This window comes from Lissotriton helveticus, chromosome 12 (genome assembly GCF_964261635.1).
Source record: "Lissotriton helveticus chromosome 12, aLisHel1.1, whole genome shotgun sequence".
NCBI lineage: Eukaryota > Metazoa > Chordata > Amphibia > Caudata > Salamandridae > Lissotriton > Lissotriton helveticus.
The window spans coordinates 836,347,566-836,363,347 of NC_136073.1; the positions used below are offsets into that span (position 1 = coordinate 836,347,566).

The window sequence follows — 15,782 nt, forward strand, 5'->3', positions numbered from 1 at the left end:
CTAGCGCATGCGTACTTCGTACGCATTTTGCTAGGCAAAACCTAAAAATGTCTCCTTGCCCGGTCCAGCATCTCCATCAACCATCAACAACAGGCATTCTAGAATGTTGCTTCGTTTGATGACATCCAATAGAGTTTTGAGATCTATCGTGACATCATCCACTGGATGGCCCCTTTATTAGGGAAAAGATAGTCACATCTTCTCTGCTCAAAGAACGCGTGTTTTGTGAGCTAAAGTGCCTTTGTGTATAACTGCAAACATTTCGGAGGTAGGTAGATTCCACTGTGGTGAAACACGGAAAATGGCGGCTGTTGAAAGGAGGTAAAGGCAGAAGCAACTGCCTTCACAGGGGAAAAAGAAGGAATCACTCCATAGTGCAAAGCAAGCAAGTTAAACGTGCATGAGCACGCTCCTACATAAGTTACTCCTGTAAAAATATACAACTATCGTAATTTTACTGACACACAACTGCATTTCTTAGTTGACTTTTTAGGCTCTACTATCTCTCCCAAACGCAGGAGAAAGCCCATGAGATTTGACGGTCTCTTTATCTAGCAGGACAATGTTGAAGTCAATTACTTCACACACACACTAGTGAAAACCATTTCTGACTGGTGTTTTCCTTGGATTTCTACAATACCACATTTGCCAAAATAAATGGCGGAGTGGACTCTCAAGGCTGCAGACATACCTTGCTAATCAGCCGACAAGAGTTTATCTGTTATCTTACCATCCTCTATCTATACAGTTAACTTACCACCACGATAAGTCTTCCAGGTGTAATATTTCCCCCGAAAAGGAACATTATCAAACTCGGCGCACTGAAGCTCCCTGAAGTCTTGGGAGCTGGGTGGGCAGTCCTAGGAGAAAAAGAGACAAGAGGGGCCTTAGCTTAACTCTTATAAAACATATCGCAAGGGAAGTCTAGTCACTTATCTGCTTTTGAAAGGGCTTGGCGGGGGCGTGTATCTTGCTTTTGAGCACTTCCACCAAGCTAAAGTGATTTAATCAGGGTCACACAATGCCAACAAAACAAAGTATGTCTCCACTCACAAATAAAACCGATCATATGCCATTTAACCAATAACTGTGTCATGTAATGAATATGCTACTTACCAGTATGCATCTGTTCTTGGCATGTAGGGCTGCTGACATTCATATCTATAGCATAGATTGCCGCCTAGTGTTGGGTCCGGATGATTGCACATTGTTGTCCTGGAAGAGTCTTCAAAGTATCACGAGATAGGTGGCTCCTCCCCTGGACTACAGTGCGCATGGGCATCGACTCCATCCCCAGATTGTTTTTAGCCATTGTGGCGAAGATGGAGTGTAACAGTGTGAGCGATGACCATGCTAAGAGTAAGTGTGAATTCTGCAGCCGCTACAGGCGCCGGGGAGGAGGGCGGGCGATATGAATGTCAGCAGCCCTACATGCCAAGAACAGATGCATACTGGTAAGTAGCATATTCAGTTTGAGGCATGTGGGCTGCTGAATTCATATCTATAGCATAGAATATATAGCAGTCCCTCTATTAACGGCGGCCGCCTGTGCCAGCTGCAGACGTTTGAAAAAGTGTCTTAAGAACAGCCTGCCCAACAGCTGCTTGCTGCTTGGAGTGCACATCTACACAGTAGTGTTTAGTAAATGTGTGTGGTGTAGACCATGTGGCTGCTCTACAAATGTCTTCCAAAGGGATATTACCAAGGAAAGCCATGGAGGCCCCCAACTTGCGGGTGGAGTGGGCTCTGGGGGGGACCGTTAAAGTGCGCTTAGCCTTGTGATAGCAAATTTAAATACACTTAACGACCCACCTGGCTACACCTGCTTTGGAAATGGGGTTGCCTTTGTGCTGGGCCGAAAAGGCAACAAAGAGTTGTTGTGTGTTTCTAAAATCCTTGGTCCTATCGATGTAGTACATCAAAGCTCGTTTAACGTCAAGAGTGTGGAGCATTCTTTCGGCCACTGTCTCTGGGTTTTGAAAGAACGCGGGCAGTTCAATGGTCTGATTGACATGGAACTGTGAAACCACCTTAGGAAGAAATTTAGGGTTAGTGCGCAGCACCACCCTGTTCGAGTGAATTTGTATGAATAGCTCTTGCACAGTGAGCGCCTGGAGCTCACTAACACGTCGCAGAGACGTAATGGCTATTAGAAAAGCCACTTTCCATGTTAAAAACGGAACCTCGCATGAATGCAGAGGCTCAAAAGGTGGGCCCATCAGCCTGGTGAGGACCACATTAAGGTTCCATACAGGGGCTGGCGGGGTCCTGGGAGGGATGACCCGTTTCAGTCCTTCTAGGAAGGCTTTAATGGCAGGCACTCTGAAAACGGAGAGATGCTGCCTGTTTTGGAGATAAGCTGCTATGGCGGATAAGTGTATCCGAATGGAAGCATATGCCAGCTTGCATTTGTAAAGATGTAACAAATAACAGATGATGTTGTGAGTGGATGCATCTAGCGGGTTGATGTTGTGGTCTGTACAGGAAATGACAAACCGCTTCCACTTTGCTGCATAGCAAGCTCTGGTGGTGGGCTTTCGTGCCTCCTGTATGATATCCATGCAGTCGGGAGCCAAGTTAAGGTAGCCAAATTCTAAGACTTCAGGAGCCAGATCGCCAGGTTGAGCTGCTGCGGGTCTGGGTGCTGAATGTCGCCATGGCTCTGCGTCAAAAGTCTGGGCGAGAGGTGCAGCCTTTGATGCGGTACCACGGAGAGTTCTAGAAACGTGGTGTACCATGGTTGGCGTGCCCACGTTGGAGCAACCAGGATGAGTGTCATCGAGTGTTGCTTTAGCTTTCGTGCCACCAGCGGTATGAGAGGCGCTGGGGGGAACAGCGTACGCAAATCTGCCTGACCAGTTCATCCATATCGCATTGCCCTGCGACTGTGGGTGAGGGAACCTGGCGGCAAAGTGTTGCCATTTTGCGTTTTCCCTTGTGGCAAACAGGTCTATCTCTGGATGACCCCACTGCTGGAAGTACGGGTGGAGTACTAATGGATGTATCTCCCACTCGTGCATCTGGTGGCTGTACCTGCTGAGCAGATCCGCCATCTGATTGTCCTTGCCCGGGAGGTGTTCCGCCATGAGGAAGATGTTCCTTTGAATGGCCCACTTCCACATGCTCTGAGCCAGATGAGACAACTGTGGAGAGTGTGTGCCTCCCTGCTTCTGAATGTAGTACATGGCTGTCATGTTGTCCGTCCCTATCAACACGACTTTGTGGCAATCAATCAATCATGCCATTTGTATAGCGCACTACTCACCCGGGAGGGTCTCAAGGCGCTTGGGGGGAGGGGTATGCTACTGCTCGAACAGCCAGGTCTTGAGTTGTTTCCTGAAGGCGAGATGGTCCTGGGTCAGCCGAAGGTGGATGGGGAGGGAGTTCCAAGTCTTGGCAGCCAGGTAAGAGAAGGATCTTCCTCCGGCGGTGGCTCTTCGGATGCGTGGTACGGCTGCGAGGGCGAGGCTGGTGGACCGTAGCTGGCGGGTGGGCGTGTAGAAGGTCAGGCGGTCGTTGAGGTACTTGGGGCCCAGGTCGTGGAGAGACTTGTGTGCGTGGGTGAGGAGCCGGAACGTGATCCTCTTGTCGACGGGGAGCCAGTGCAGGTTCCTCAGGTGGCTGGAGATGTGGCTGCGTCGGGGGACATCCAGGATGAGTCGGGCGGAGGCGTTCTGGATGCGCTGGAGTCTTTTCTGTAGCTTGGCTGTGGTTCCGGCGTAGAGGGCGTTTCCGTAGTCCAGTCGGCTGGTGACGAGTGCCTGGGTGACAGTCTTCCTGGTCTCGGTCGGGATCCAGCGGAAGATCTTGCGAAGCATACGCAGGGTGTTGAAGCACGATGAGGAGACGGCGTTGACTTGTCTGGTCATCGAGAGGGAGGGGTCCAGGATGAAGCCCAGGTTGCGTGCGTGGTCGGTTGGCTTGGGTGCGGTGCCCAGGGCTGGGGGCCACCAGGAGTCGTCCCAGGCGGAGGGCGAAGATCCCAGGATGAGGACTTCCGTCTTGTCCGAGTTCAGTTTCAGGCGGCTGTCCTTCATCCACTCGGCAACGTCTTTCATCCCTTCGTGTAGGCAGGTTCTGGCGGTGTTGGGGTCTCTGGTGAGGGAGAGGATCAGCTGGGTGTCACCGGCGTAAGAGATGATGTTGAGGTTGTGCTGGCATGCGATGGCTGCGAGAGGTTTCATGTAGATGTTGAAGAGGGTGGGGCTGAGTGAAGATCCTTGCGGGATGCCGCAGATGACTTCGGTGGCCTCGGAGCGAAACGGGGGGAGGCGGACTCTTTGTGTTCTTCCGGCGAGGAACGAGATGATCCACTCCAGTGCCTTCTCTTGGATACCGATGTTGCTGAGGCGCTGGACTAGGGTGCGGTGGCAGACTGTGTCGAACGCAGCGGAGAGGTCCAGGAGGATGAGGGCCACTGTTTCCCCCTTGTCGAGCAGGGTCCGGATGTCGTCGGTGGCTGCGATGAGGGCGGTCTCGGTGCTGTGGTTGGCTCTGAAGCCGGACTGTAAGGGGTCGAGGGATCCGTTCGTCTCGAGGAAGGCGGTCAGCTGTCTGTTGACGATCTTCTCGATGACTTTAGCAGGAAAAGGGAGGAGCGAGATGGGGCGGAAGTTTTTGAGATCGGTGGGGTCCGCTGTAGGTTTCTTCAGGAGGGCGCTGATCTCGGCGTGCTTCCAGCTCTCCGGGAAGGTGGCGGTGTTGAAGGAGGCGTTGATGATGTTCCGGGGTTGGGGTGCGATGGTGGAGTCGGCCTTGTTGAAGACGTGGTGTGGGCAGGGGTCGGTCGGTGATCCGGAGTGGATGGTGTTCATCGTGCGGGCTGTGTCTTCGGTGGTCACCGTGGTCCAGGTGCGAAGGGTGGCGGTGGGGGGCGTTGGTTCGACGGTTGGGTGCGTAGGTGGGGCGCCGAAGCTGTTGTGGATGTTGGCGATCTTGCGGTGGAAGAACGAGGCGAGGGAGTCGCAGAGGTCTTGTGACGGAGTGATGTCGTTGGTGCCGGTGCTGGGGTTAGAGAACTCCTTGACGATAGTGAAGAGCTCTTTGCTGTTGTGGGCGTTGTTGTCCAGTCGTTCCTTCAGGGATTTCTTCTTGGTGGTGCGGATGAGCTGGTGGTGCTTGCGGGTAGCGTGTTTGAGGGAGGTCATGTTGTCGGTGGTCCGGTCGAGGAGCCAGGCTTTCTCGAAGGTGCGGCGGGTCTTCTTGGAGTCCTTGAGGTCGTCGATGAACCAGGATGCCTTCTTGCTTCTGGGTCTGCTGGGAGGGTTCTTTAGTGGCGCGAGGTCGTCGGCGCAGGCGGTCAGCCACTGTGTGAAGTTGCGGGCTGCTTCGTTGGGGTCCGTTGTGTTGGCGGGTGGGCTCTGGCTGAGGGAGGTGGTGAGCTGGTCTGCGGTGATCTTGCTCCAATTCCTGTGAGGTACCTGTTGCGGGTGGTGGTGAGTCGTGGATCTTTTGAAGCTGAAGTGGACGCAGCTGTGGTCGGTCCAGTGGAGTCCGGTGGCGTGGCTGAAGGTGATGTACTTGCTGGAAGAGAAGACGGGATCAAGCGTGTGGCCGGCGTAGTGGGTGGGGGTGTTGACCAGTTGCTTGAGTCCGAGGTTGGCGAGGTTTTCCAGCAGGGCGGTGGTGTTGCGGTCCTTGTTGTTCTCCAGGTGGAAGTTGAGGTCCCCGAGGAGGATGTACAGATGCACAGATGTACTTTGAATGCCTTCAGCGCCATGAAGATTGCCAACAGTTCTAGGTAGTTGATGTGCATCTTCTTTTGCTGCGTTGTCCATAGTCCCTGCACCGTGTAGTGGAGTACATGAGCTCCCCAACCCTGGAGAGATGCGTCCGTTGTCAGGATAATCTGTGGCACAGGCTCCTGGAACGGTCGGCCCTTGCAAAGGTTGTGTGGATTCCACCAATGCAGAGAGTTGTATGCCCGACCGGTCACCAACACTAGGTTTTTTAACTGTCCGTGAGCCTGATTCCACGGACGTGCCAAGCACTCTTGAAGCGGATGCATATGTAGCCTCGCGTGCGGGACTATGAAGATGCAGGAGGCCATCATGCCTATCAACTGCATGAACACTCTTGCTGGAAGCGAGTGTTGCGGTCTGAACTTCCGGATGAGCGACTGAATGCTGTCGATCCTCACAGAATTCGGCTGAGCCGTGGCTGCCAGAGTATCTATTGTCGCGCCCAGATACTGCCGCACGTGGGCTGGCTGAAGGTGTGATTTGGGATAATTTAGTGAGAATCCCAGACTGTGAAGAAGGTGAATGGTGTGGGACATGTTGGCGGCGCACAGCTGGGCCGACTTTTCTTAGACAAGCCAGTCGTCCGGATAAGGGTAAACGTGAACGTTCTGCCTCCTGAGGTGCGCAGCCACTGTCGCCAGGCATTTTGTGAACACCCTGGGCGCCGTGGTCACTCCGAAAGGTAGGACCTTGAACTGATAATGCCGACCCTGAATGGTGAATCTGAGGTGTTTTCGGTGTGATGGATGTAGTGGAATGTGAAAATATGCATCCTTGAGATCCAAGGTTGCGAGGAAGTCTCCCTGGTTGAGCAACGGAAGAACTTGCTGCAGCGTCAGCATGTGAAAGTGTCCTGAGAGAATATACTGGTTTAGGGGTCTGAGGTCCAGTATGGGTCTGAAGGACCCGTCCTTCTTCGGGATTAAGAAGTACAGGGAATACACTCCTGTGCCTTCTTCCTCCATCGGCACGAGCTCGATTGCCCCTTTTTGCAGCATGACAAGTACCTCCTGCTGCAATAAGTGCAAATGCTCTGTGGACATAGGACGGTGGTTTGGTGGGATGTTGGGTGGAGTGGATGTTAACTCCAGACAATAACCGAACTGGATACGTTTCCTGACCCACCTGTCTGTGGTGATGGATTTCCAGACGGGCAGGAACTGCTGGAGTCTCCCCCCAACAGTGGTGGTATGGTCGGGGGGCAGTGGCAGGGCGTTACTGTTTGTTGGTGGCAGAGGAACGGGAGTTGTTATTGCCACGGCCTCTGCCCTTGGCACTGTTGCCCCGATAGCCGCCTCTACTCTGCTTGGTGTAAGAGGACTGCGCCCCACCTTTAGTGTATTGCGTTTGCTGGGACATCTGGCCTCTGGAAACACCTCTATTGCCTGAGCGACGAAAAGTACTGCCCCTAAACTGTTGGGACTGGAGAGCTCCCATGGACTTTGCAGTCTCGGTATCCTTTTTTATTTTTTCCAGTGTGGTATCCACCTCAGGACCAAATAACCGATCAGGGTTCACCGGCTGATTGAAGATGGTGGTTTGTATCTCCGGCTTGAAACCAGAGATTCTGAGCCATGCCTGACGTCTCAACATCACACTGGTGTTAATGGCCCTGGCCGCGGTGTCCGCCACGTCCAGTGCACATTTAATAGAAGCGTTGGAGATGAGCTTCCCTTCCTGAATGAGCATCTCCGCCGCCTCTTTATACTGATCTGGCAGATGTTGTAACAGGGTCTCTAGTGTGTCATAGTGCGCCCTGTCATATCTGGCCAAGAGTGCCTGAGTGTTTGAGATACGCCAGATATTGGCTGCTTGAGCCGCCACCCTCTTCCCTGATGCCTCCAGCACTTTAGATTTCTTGTCAGGGGGAGGAGCATCACCAGTGGTTTGCGAATTCGCCCTCTTCCGGGCATTAGAAACGACCAGAGAGTCCAATGGCAACTGGCCCTTGATGTAGGTAGGGTCACCAGGTGCAGGCTTATATTTTTTTTCAATTCTAGGGTTGATCACCCTGGCACGTGTGGGTTCTTTAAAGATGTCTGCAGCATGTTTCAGAATGCCTTTCAACATTGGGAGAGTTTTGACAGTCTTTTCTGCCGTGGAAAAGGTATCAAAAAGGAAGTCCACGTCAATAGGGTCAGCGTGCAGCTGGACGTTGTGGTTTTTAGCCGCCCTCTCAATTAGAGCATTAAATGCCGCAGAATCCTCAGTAGGAGAGGGTTTGACATTGTACACCTGAGTGTCCGGGGCAGTTTGCGGATCCCCTGGGTCCCCTGCATCTGCCCAAGAGTCCTGGTGATCCTCAGGATCAGTGTTGGCAGGAAAGTTATACTCCTCGTCATCACCTTCCCCAGCCTCCACATCTGAATAAGTGGGTGAGGGTGTAGCAACTCTTGGAGTCCGTGGAGCAAGTGGCTCAACCAGAACGGGGGAATCCGTAGAAGGCTTCGTGCGCTTCAAAGGAATAGTGTAGGACTCCAAAGGCTGTGACGCCGTGATCTTTCTCTTGTAGAGGGTAAGTTTACCGATGTCGGCATCGATAAAGTGTTCCGACTGCTCCTCCATCAAGGGTTGTCGATGCTTCAAGCTCCCAAGCTGCTGAGAAGGCTTCGACCCTGCAGACCCTTGCACGGGCGCGTTGGCAACCGACCTTGGTGCGAAGGCTTTCGGTGCCACCTTCGGCGGCAACGTAAACAGGAGTGGCGTTGAAGACTTTGGCGCTTTGGCAGCCTGCTTCGGGCTAAAGGCATCCTTCGGATCGACCGCGGAAGCCTTGTTCTTGATGCGTTGCAGTGAGTCCGACACCTGCTTCGTAAAGGAAGCGGACGGTTTCGTCGACCCGACAGACGTCCTCGGTCCACCAGCGTGGGAAGACTTGAGCGTCGATGTCTTGGTCTTTTCCGGCCGAGGTACAGGAGCAGCTTTCTTCGGTGCTATGTGTCCTCCGTCCGCGTCGACGGCCTTCGGCGCCAACGACTTCGGGTCGGCGGCCTTGACTCCCGGGTTTGGGGCCCCAGTCTTCGGCTCGACACCCTTGATCGATTTTGGATCGACGCCCTTGACCGACTTTGGCTCGACGCCTTTGGTCGACTTCACCGGGTCGACAGCCTTCTTCTGCTTTGGCTGCCTCGACATATCGGAAGACGAGGAGGCGGCCTGCGGGACAGACGTCTTCTGTTTCGACGGCGTCTCCATCACTTTCGTTTTCGTCGACACCGAAGGTTTCAGTTTCGGTTTCGTTTTGACCAACGGCGGTTCCGCAGAAGTGTCCGTAGCCGGGCCCGTAGGCGAGGCCGTGGATCTGGGTGTAAGGTCTTGGGTAAGGCCGTGTGGCGATCCCGCGACCTGAGCCTTAGTGATTGCTCGAACGGGGCAAAGCCCTTCGCCTGAGCTATCTTCCATGGCCCCATAGGCCTTATTGTCGTCTCCTACCTCGTCGACGACTTCTTCTGCATCGAGCGCTTCGACGTCCGCGTCGTAGTCGTAGTCAATCTCCTCCGCTGGAGGTGAAATCTGCATATGAACTTCCTGTTCGTCTGCTTCTTCTCTCTCGAAGATGTCCACCGGTGCCGGGGCCGACTGCTGGGCCTCCTGGCGCACCACGCGCCGAAGTCGAATCGTCTTCTTCGATCGAAACCGGGAACAAGCCATACAGTTGGCTTCATCGTGGTCTGGCGACAGGCACTTGTTGCACACCGGGTGGACGTCGATGTGGGGATACTTCGATCCACACACGGGACATTTCTTGAACGGGCTCCGTTCCATGATGTGTCGTCGAAAGTCTTGTTGCGTTGACTGGGCCTGGAGCACCGAAGAGCCACGCGACTCCTCGGGATGTCCGACTCCGGAACTGAGCCGGAGCAGAGCTGGGCACCGAGCGCAAAACAATACCAACGGTATAGGAAAAGGCCTTCAGGCCTTAAGAAAAGTCTAGATCGATTCCGAACTGGAGATAACGAATATACATCCGAACCCAATGGCGGAAAAAAAACAATCTGGGGATGGAGTCGATGCCCATGCGCACTGTAGTCCAGGGGAGGAGCCACCTATCTCGTGATACTTCGAAGACTCTTCCAGGACAACAATGTGCAATAATCCGGACCCAACACTAGGCGGCGATCTATGCTATAGATATGAATTCAGCAGCCCACATGCCTCGAACCTATTTACACTAATCCGGATTAAACACAGCCTGTTGCTACTTTAGAAGCCTTTATGTCTCTTGTAGGTTTGCTTAGATCAATTTCCCTTTCTCAGATGCGGTTTCTCTTCTATAGGATGTATTTAGCACACAATAGGACTTTTGGTGGCATCAAGGCGTTTAAAGACTTTGACACATTCCTCTTGGGTATCTGTAATGAAGGTATATACCCGCCTTTAATACACTTACTATCAGATGGGATTTCTGAAGGCATCATTATCACGCATGCACACACACACACACTCACTCACACACTCACTCACTCACACACTCACACACTCACACACTCACTCTTGAGGCTCTCTTAGGCCACTTAAAGAAAATGAATAGGAGGCATCAGCAGCACTCAAAACTTTGAGGTCCAGTGTTGATTTCTAATCCAGCGGATGCATCTGCTGTACAGGTCTCAACTCCTATTTCATATTTCAATAAATGTTCTTGTTAGTTGTATTATCGGCATTCAAAACATAAAACATTAAACAATGAGGTCTTCTGTAATGCCACATTTATGTACCTCAATTTGCTTCTCTCTTTTGCACATCTTTATTTACGGGCTGCCATGCAGCTGAGCCCAAGCCAGTTTATTTCCATCTAGTTACCTATTAAGTGTTGTTGTTTCCTATTGCTATCCACTTTTTTTCAGCTGGTTACCCAAGGAAAATATGCTTGGTAGTTAGCATTGGACTGTAAAAGGAGATCATACCGGGGACATTAAATCAAAATGTAGCAGTGCAAGGCAGAACCCTATGGTATGCAACATGTTATCTGAGAGGGGTTGGTATGATACACTCATACAAATATGGCCTACATTTACTGTTCTACATTCTGTCCATCAACTGTGTTTTTTGCAATTTCCACCCCGAGTGGGCTGGGTATGCTCAGATGTGAGTCCCATGCTCTCCACAACACTGGAGTCAAGCTATCCAGGCTGATGAAGGCTGATAGCCAGAAAGCGGTCCTTGGATGCTTGATTCCGGTCTGGGAAAGACATGGCTTGGTAGTTCGGACTGGACTGTTCCCATGAGGCACAGGGTCAGAGCTGATTTGCATATAGCCAGTGTCTAACCCAGGGTGTTGTGGAGTGCAAAAAAAATGATGGATTTAGGCCCAGATCCTTGTACTGGGATGATTGTATGACATTGTTCTACATTCTGTCCATCAACTGTGTTTTTTGCAATTTTCACCCCGAGTGGGCTGGATATGCTCAGACGTGAGTCCCAGGCTCTCCACAACACTGGAGTCAAGCTATCCAGGCTGATGAAGGCTGATAGCCAGAAAGCGGTCCTTGGATGCTTGATTCCGGTCTGGGAAAGACATGGCTTTGTAGTTCGGACTGGACTGTTCCCATGAGGCACAGGGTCAGAGCTGATTTGCATATAGCCAGTGTCTAACCCAGGGTGGTGTGGAGTGCAAAACAATGATGGATTTAGGCCCAGATCCTTGTACTGGGATGAATGTATGACATTGTTCTACATTCTGTCCATCAACTGTGTTTTTTGCAATTTTCACCCCGAGTGGGCTGGATATGCTCAGACGTGAGTCCCAGGCTCTCCACAACACTGGAGTCAAGCTATCCAGGCTGATGAAGGCTGATAGCCAGAAAGCGGTCCTTGGATGCTTGATTCCGGTCTGGGAAAGACATGGCTTGGTAGTTCGGACTGGACTGTTCCCATGAGGCACAGGGTCAGAGCTGATTTGCATATAGCCAGTGTCTAACCCAGGGTGTTGTGGAGTGCAAAAAACGATGGATTTAGGCCCAGATAATTGTACTGGGATGAATGTATGACATTGTTGTACATTCTGTCCATCAACTGTGTTTTTTGCAATTTTCACCCCGAGTGGGCTGGATATGCTCAGACGTGAGTCCCAGGCTCTCCACAACACTGGAGTCAAGCTATCCAGGCTGATGAAGGCTGATAGCCAGAAAGCGGTCCTTGGATGCTTGATTCCGGTCTGGGAAAGACATGGCTTTGTAGTTCGGACTGGACTGTTCCCATGAGGCACAGGGTCAGAGCTGATTTGCATATAGCCAGTGTCTAACCCAGGGTGTTGTGGAGTGCAAAACAATGATGGATTTAGGCCCAGATCCTTGTACTGGGATGAATGTATGACATTGTTCTACATTCTGTCCATCAACTGTGTTTTTTGCTAAATTTACTGTGACATATTATGATTCTGGTAATGATCAATCCCATTGAATTCCTGGTTATAGCATCATAAGAGTTATGTTAGTCTCATTCCCTTTGCAGCTGTTTATCCTGCAGTACTTGAAGTTTCTCCTTCCTCACTCTCCCACAGTCCTGCTCATTCAGACGGATGAGTTGTTTGGAATATGCGGGCTTTTGGAGCAGTCCTTACAAAACCATCGAGGCTGTTCAGGTTTATTCATTACACCATCGGAATAAAACAAATGCACTTTATGCTGACAGGTCATCATTGAAGCAACCAGAGCATGATTGACAGAAGTGATTGCAAGGTTTGGGGCTAAAGCAACACAGGACTCTGGATGATTCTTTCATTTTTTGGAGGTACCTATTTCATGTATTAATAAAGAGAAAACATTGCGTCTGGCACCATATAGTGATATGCCTTGTATGGCAGATCATTATTAATAATGAAGAAGGCAGGCGTGCTTACGAATACAAATCTACAAATTAACTTTACCAGAGGACCACAGGGCCCTAGAATGGTGGGGCATGGGACATAATGACCCAATGACAGTCCCTACTCTGGCTTCTTGTGAAGGACCTGAATCCAGGAAGTTCCTTCGGAGAGAGACATCAACACAGAATCTCGATTGACAGAATGCTAGTACTCTGAGGCACACCTTATCCAATGATCACGTAGTAAAGAACATGCTGCTTGGTAAGGCTTATAAAAACACCAGAGGTTTTGGTTCAGGCATCAACTTTATGGTATGTCTAGATCACTAGGTTAAAGAGCACTCACTGAGAAAAGTGAAACAGGAACTTTGTGTTAAAATCCAAACAAATGCCCTCATACGATTATTACAGGGGTAGAAGTCGATGCTAAGCAGCGTCTTCGCGAAAGCGCCCGAAAGAGAATTGTTACAAATTTGGCAGAGTATACGTACGTCAGTGTTACAGGACCTGTAGTGCTTCCTCTCCCCCAGGCAGTATTTTCCACCAATGGTTGGCCTATGGATAAAGAAGAAATTGAAAAATTGATTTCTCGGATGAAAGGTTATATCCATAAGATAGTTCGTAAGTGCCTTTGTGCTTTCATCATCAGTCATAAACTTCATCGCAGACAATGACTTCAGCCTTTTCCTAGCCACCTCATATTGGTCCCTTCTGTAGACTCTATAATGCTTCAGTTCTAAAACCACCTAAAAACTGAAAACTAACTTCACAGAGCGTCTAAAACCAGCTCCACATGAATTGAAATCAGTCTGTGGGGTATGGGGTACAGTGAAGCAGATTAGGAGGTGAGCACAGAGCTTCTCTGAATTTTGACAACCAACCAGAGAGCTGTAAGATGTTTGGCAGAGAAAATAGGCTGTACTGGGGTTCAAGAGTTCTATGACCATACAGAGACTATACTGAAATTTAGAAGCAGCTTTTATCATACAGTTTATAATGATGATACATAAATTGGTTTGATCATAATAGAAATTGCACTGACCTTTCTTTATCAGCTCAATTGATACAGAGAATACACTGAAGTCATCAAGTCACCTCTGATGGTTCAGAATATGTAACGATATTATAGAACTGGGGAGAGGAGATCGCCTAACGGCTAGGGCGCTCGACCTCGGATCTGGGGAACTATGTTCGAGTCTCGGTAACGACGCCAAAACCTCCTGTGATTCTGGGCAAATCACTTAATCTCCCTGTGCCTAAAATGAATGCGTGTCCTCATGTAACGTAACTGGTGCTATGTAAAGCGCTCTGATACCCGATTCGGTTCGGGTCTAGTTCGCGCTATATAAAACTCTAAAAAAAAGAACTGGATCAAACCACATAGATTATACTTATATTCAGCAATCAGCGCAGATCATATTCATACAAAGGCCCGGATTTACTAAGATTTGCCGTCATGAATGCGCTGCTGTTATGGCGCAGCAAATCTCAAAAAGCATTTCTGGATTTACTAAGCCACGTAAACCCGAATTTGTGTTGCCTAGAAGTGATTTTACCCCAAAACCAACGTAAGACGGGCAGGTTTTCCTTCCTGCACAAAAACTATGCTGACCACAAGGGAAGCTCCCTTGTGCCATGACACAAGGGTGCCTGCATTGGCGCTAGGCTGCCACAAGTGCGCCATCGCAAGGAGAGAACAGAAGTGTGCCACATATTAGTAAATATGATGCATTTCTATGCTCTCCCTTTCAAGTAACACACTGCAGCAAGTTTCTTTGCTGCGTTGCGTGAAAGTTTAGCAAATCTGGGCCAAAATATATACTGTTTTATAACAAGACAAATTTTACGATACTGGACTGAGTTTTTTTTTAGATCCAAGACCAATCGTACTGAGATTGGGCTGATATTCTAGAACCTGATCAAATCATAAACTAAATTGATATTCTAGTGCCAAATCAGATTATACTGTCATGATACTGCAATTATAGAATCTACTTAGATCACACTGTGACTAGAGTGTTAAGATACAGCTGAACAGAAGGTGTCAATGAATATACAATAAATCCTGGAGCCTTCTTTCGAACTAGTAGATTGGACTTGAATTTTACAATTGTTTTGTGAGAAAAAGAATAGCTAAAAAAGCCTCAACTTCATTATGTGGTTACAAATGCACAATTAGCTAGTTAACAAAACTAACAAAGTATCTGAAGCCTGGCAGTAATAGCATGCTGGAAATAGTTCACACTTCATGGAGTGCTTTGGTGTATATCTACGGTTCAGTGGAAAAATAAGCAGTCGTTCTTCTTAACACAATTCCTAGTTTTACTGAGCTCAGTGTACACTTGTCGGTCAGTTAAAGTGTAAACCTCATTGAACCATGGATGGAAAAAGTTCAGAGTGAGCACCCACCTTGGGCTGTCGCAGTGCCGTATGGACGAAGACACTCCGCCGCCGCACGTCCTGCTGCACTCTCCCCACGGAGACCACTGGCCCCAGGCTCCATCCACTCCCTCCGGCCGTGTACCAAATGGGACGCACTCCCTCTTGTAGCACCACTGAGGAAACACACACCTTCAAAGAGCAAGAAAACTAAACATCTTCTGGGGAGAGGAGTGTAGAAGGGGAGTGCTGGCTATGACTCTTCTCTGCCTTTTAGTGCAGGCAATGAACAAACGTTAAGACCCTTCCCACTTCTATTCCACCACTATCCTTTTCAATCCAACTAACAGACTCACATGTCCACCACTCAAACACATTTCATAATTCTGTATACTAATTTTCCACTAATCCTGTTTGGGTTCCGAAGTAGCGGGCTACCCGCCTAAAAGCAATTCGACACCTCATCAGCGGTAGCAAGTGCTAAATAAATGCAATCCCATCCCTCTTCTATCCCTCCACTATCCCTTTTCAATCCAAATAACAAACTCACATGTCCTTCGTTCAAATAAATGTCATATCACCCTATACTAATTCACTTGGGGTTCCGGAGTAGCATGCTACTCGTGGAAAAAGCAATTTGATGCCTCATCAGGGGTAGTAAGCGCTATATAAATGCAACTACAATTACATTTCACAAGCACTAGGGATCTGTAAAGACAGCTTTCTTTGTAAGTCAAAATCAGGCTGAAAGAAATAATTTCACCCGAAGCCTACTCTTAATGACAAGACCAAAGGACTTGATTTAGAGTTTGGTGGAAAGAAAAATCCCCGACATGCTGAAGAGGTGGTAAATCATTT

At 49.7% G+C, this 15,782-nt stretch overlaps 1 protein-coding gene across 1 annotated transcript in view; it reads right to left on the reverse strand.

The window, feature by feature from the left end:
* ADAMTS10 (ADAM metallopeptidase with thrombospondin type 1 motif 10) overlaps positions 1-15,782 on the reverse strand; it is a 283,135-nt gene that overhangs the window by 77,569 nt on the left and 189,784 nt on the right. Inside the window, exons 13-15 of the mRNA XM_078668321.1 lie at positions 14,955-15,100; positions 13,037-13,100; positions 758-860 (exon numbers count right to left, since the gene is read on the reverse strand). Of these exons, the coding sequence (XP_078524447.1) occupies positions 758-860; positions 13,037-13,100; positions 14,955-15,100 (313 nt within the window). The remainder of the gene's footprint in view (positions 1-757; positions 861-13,036; positions 13,101-14,954; positions 15,101-15,782) is intronic.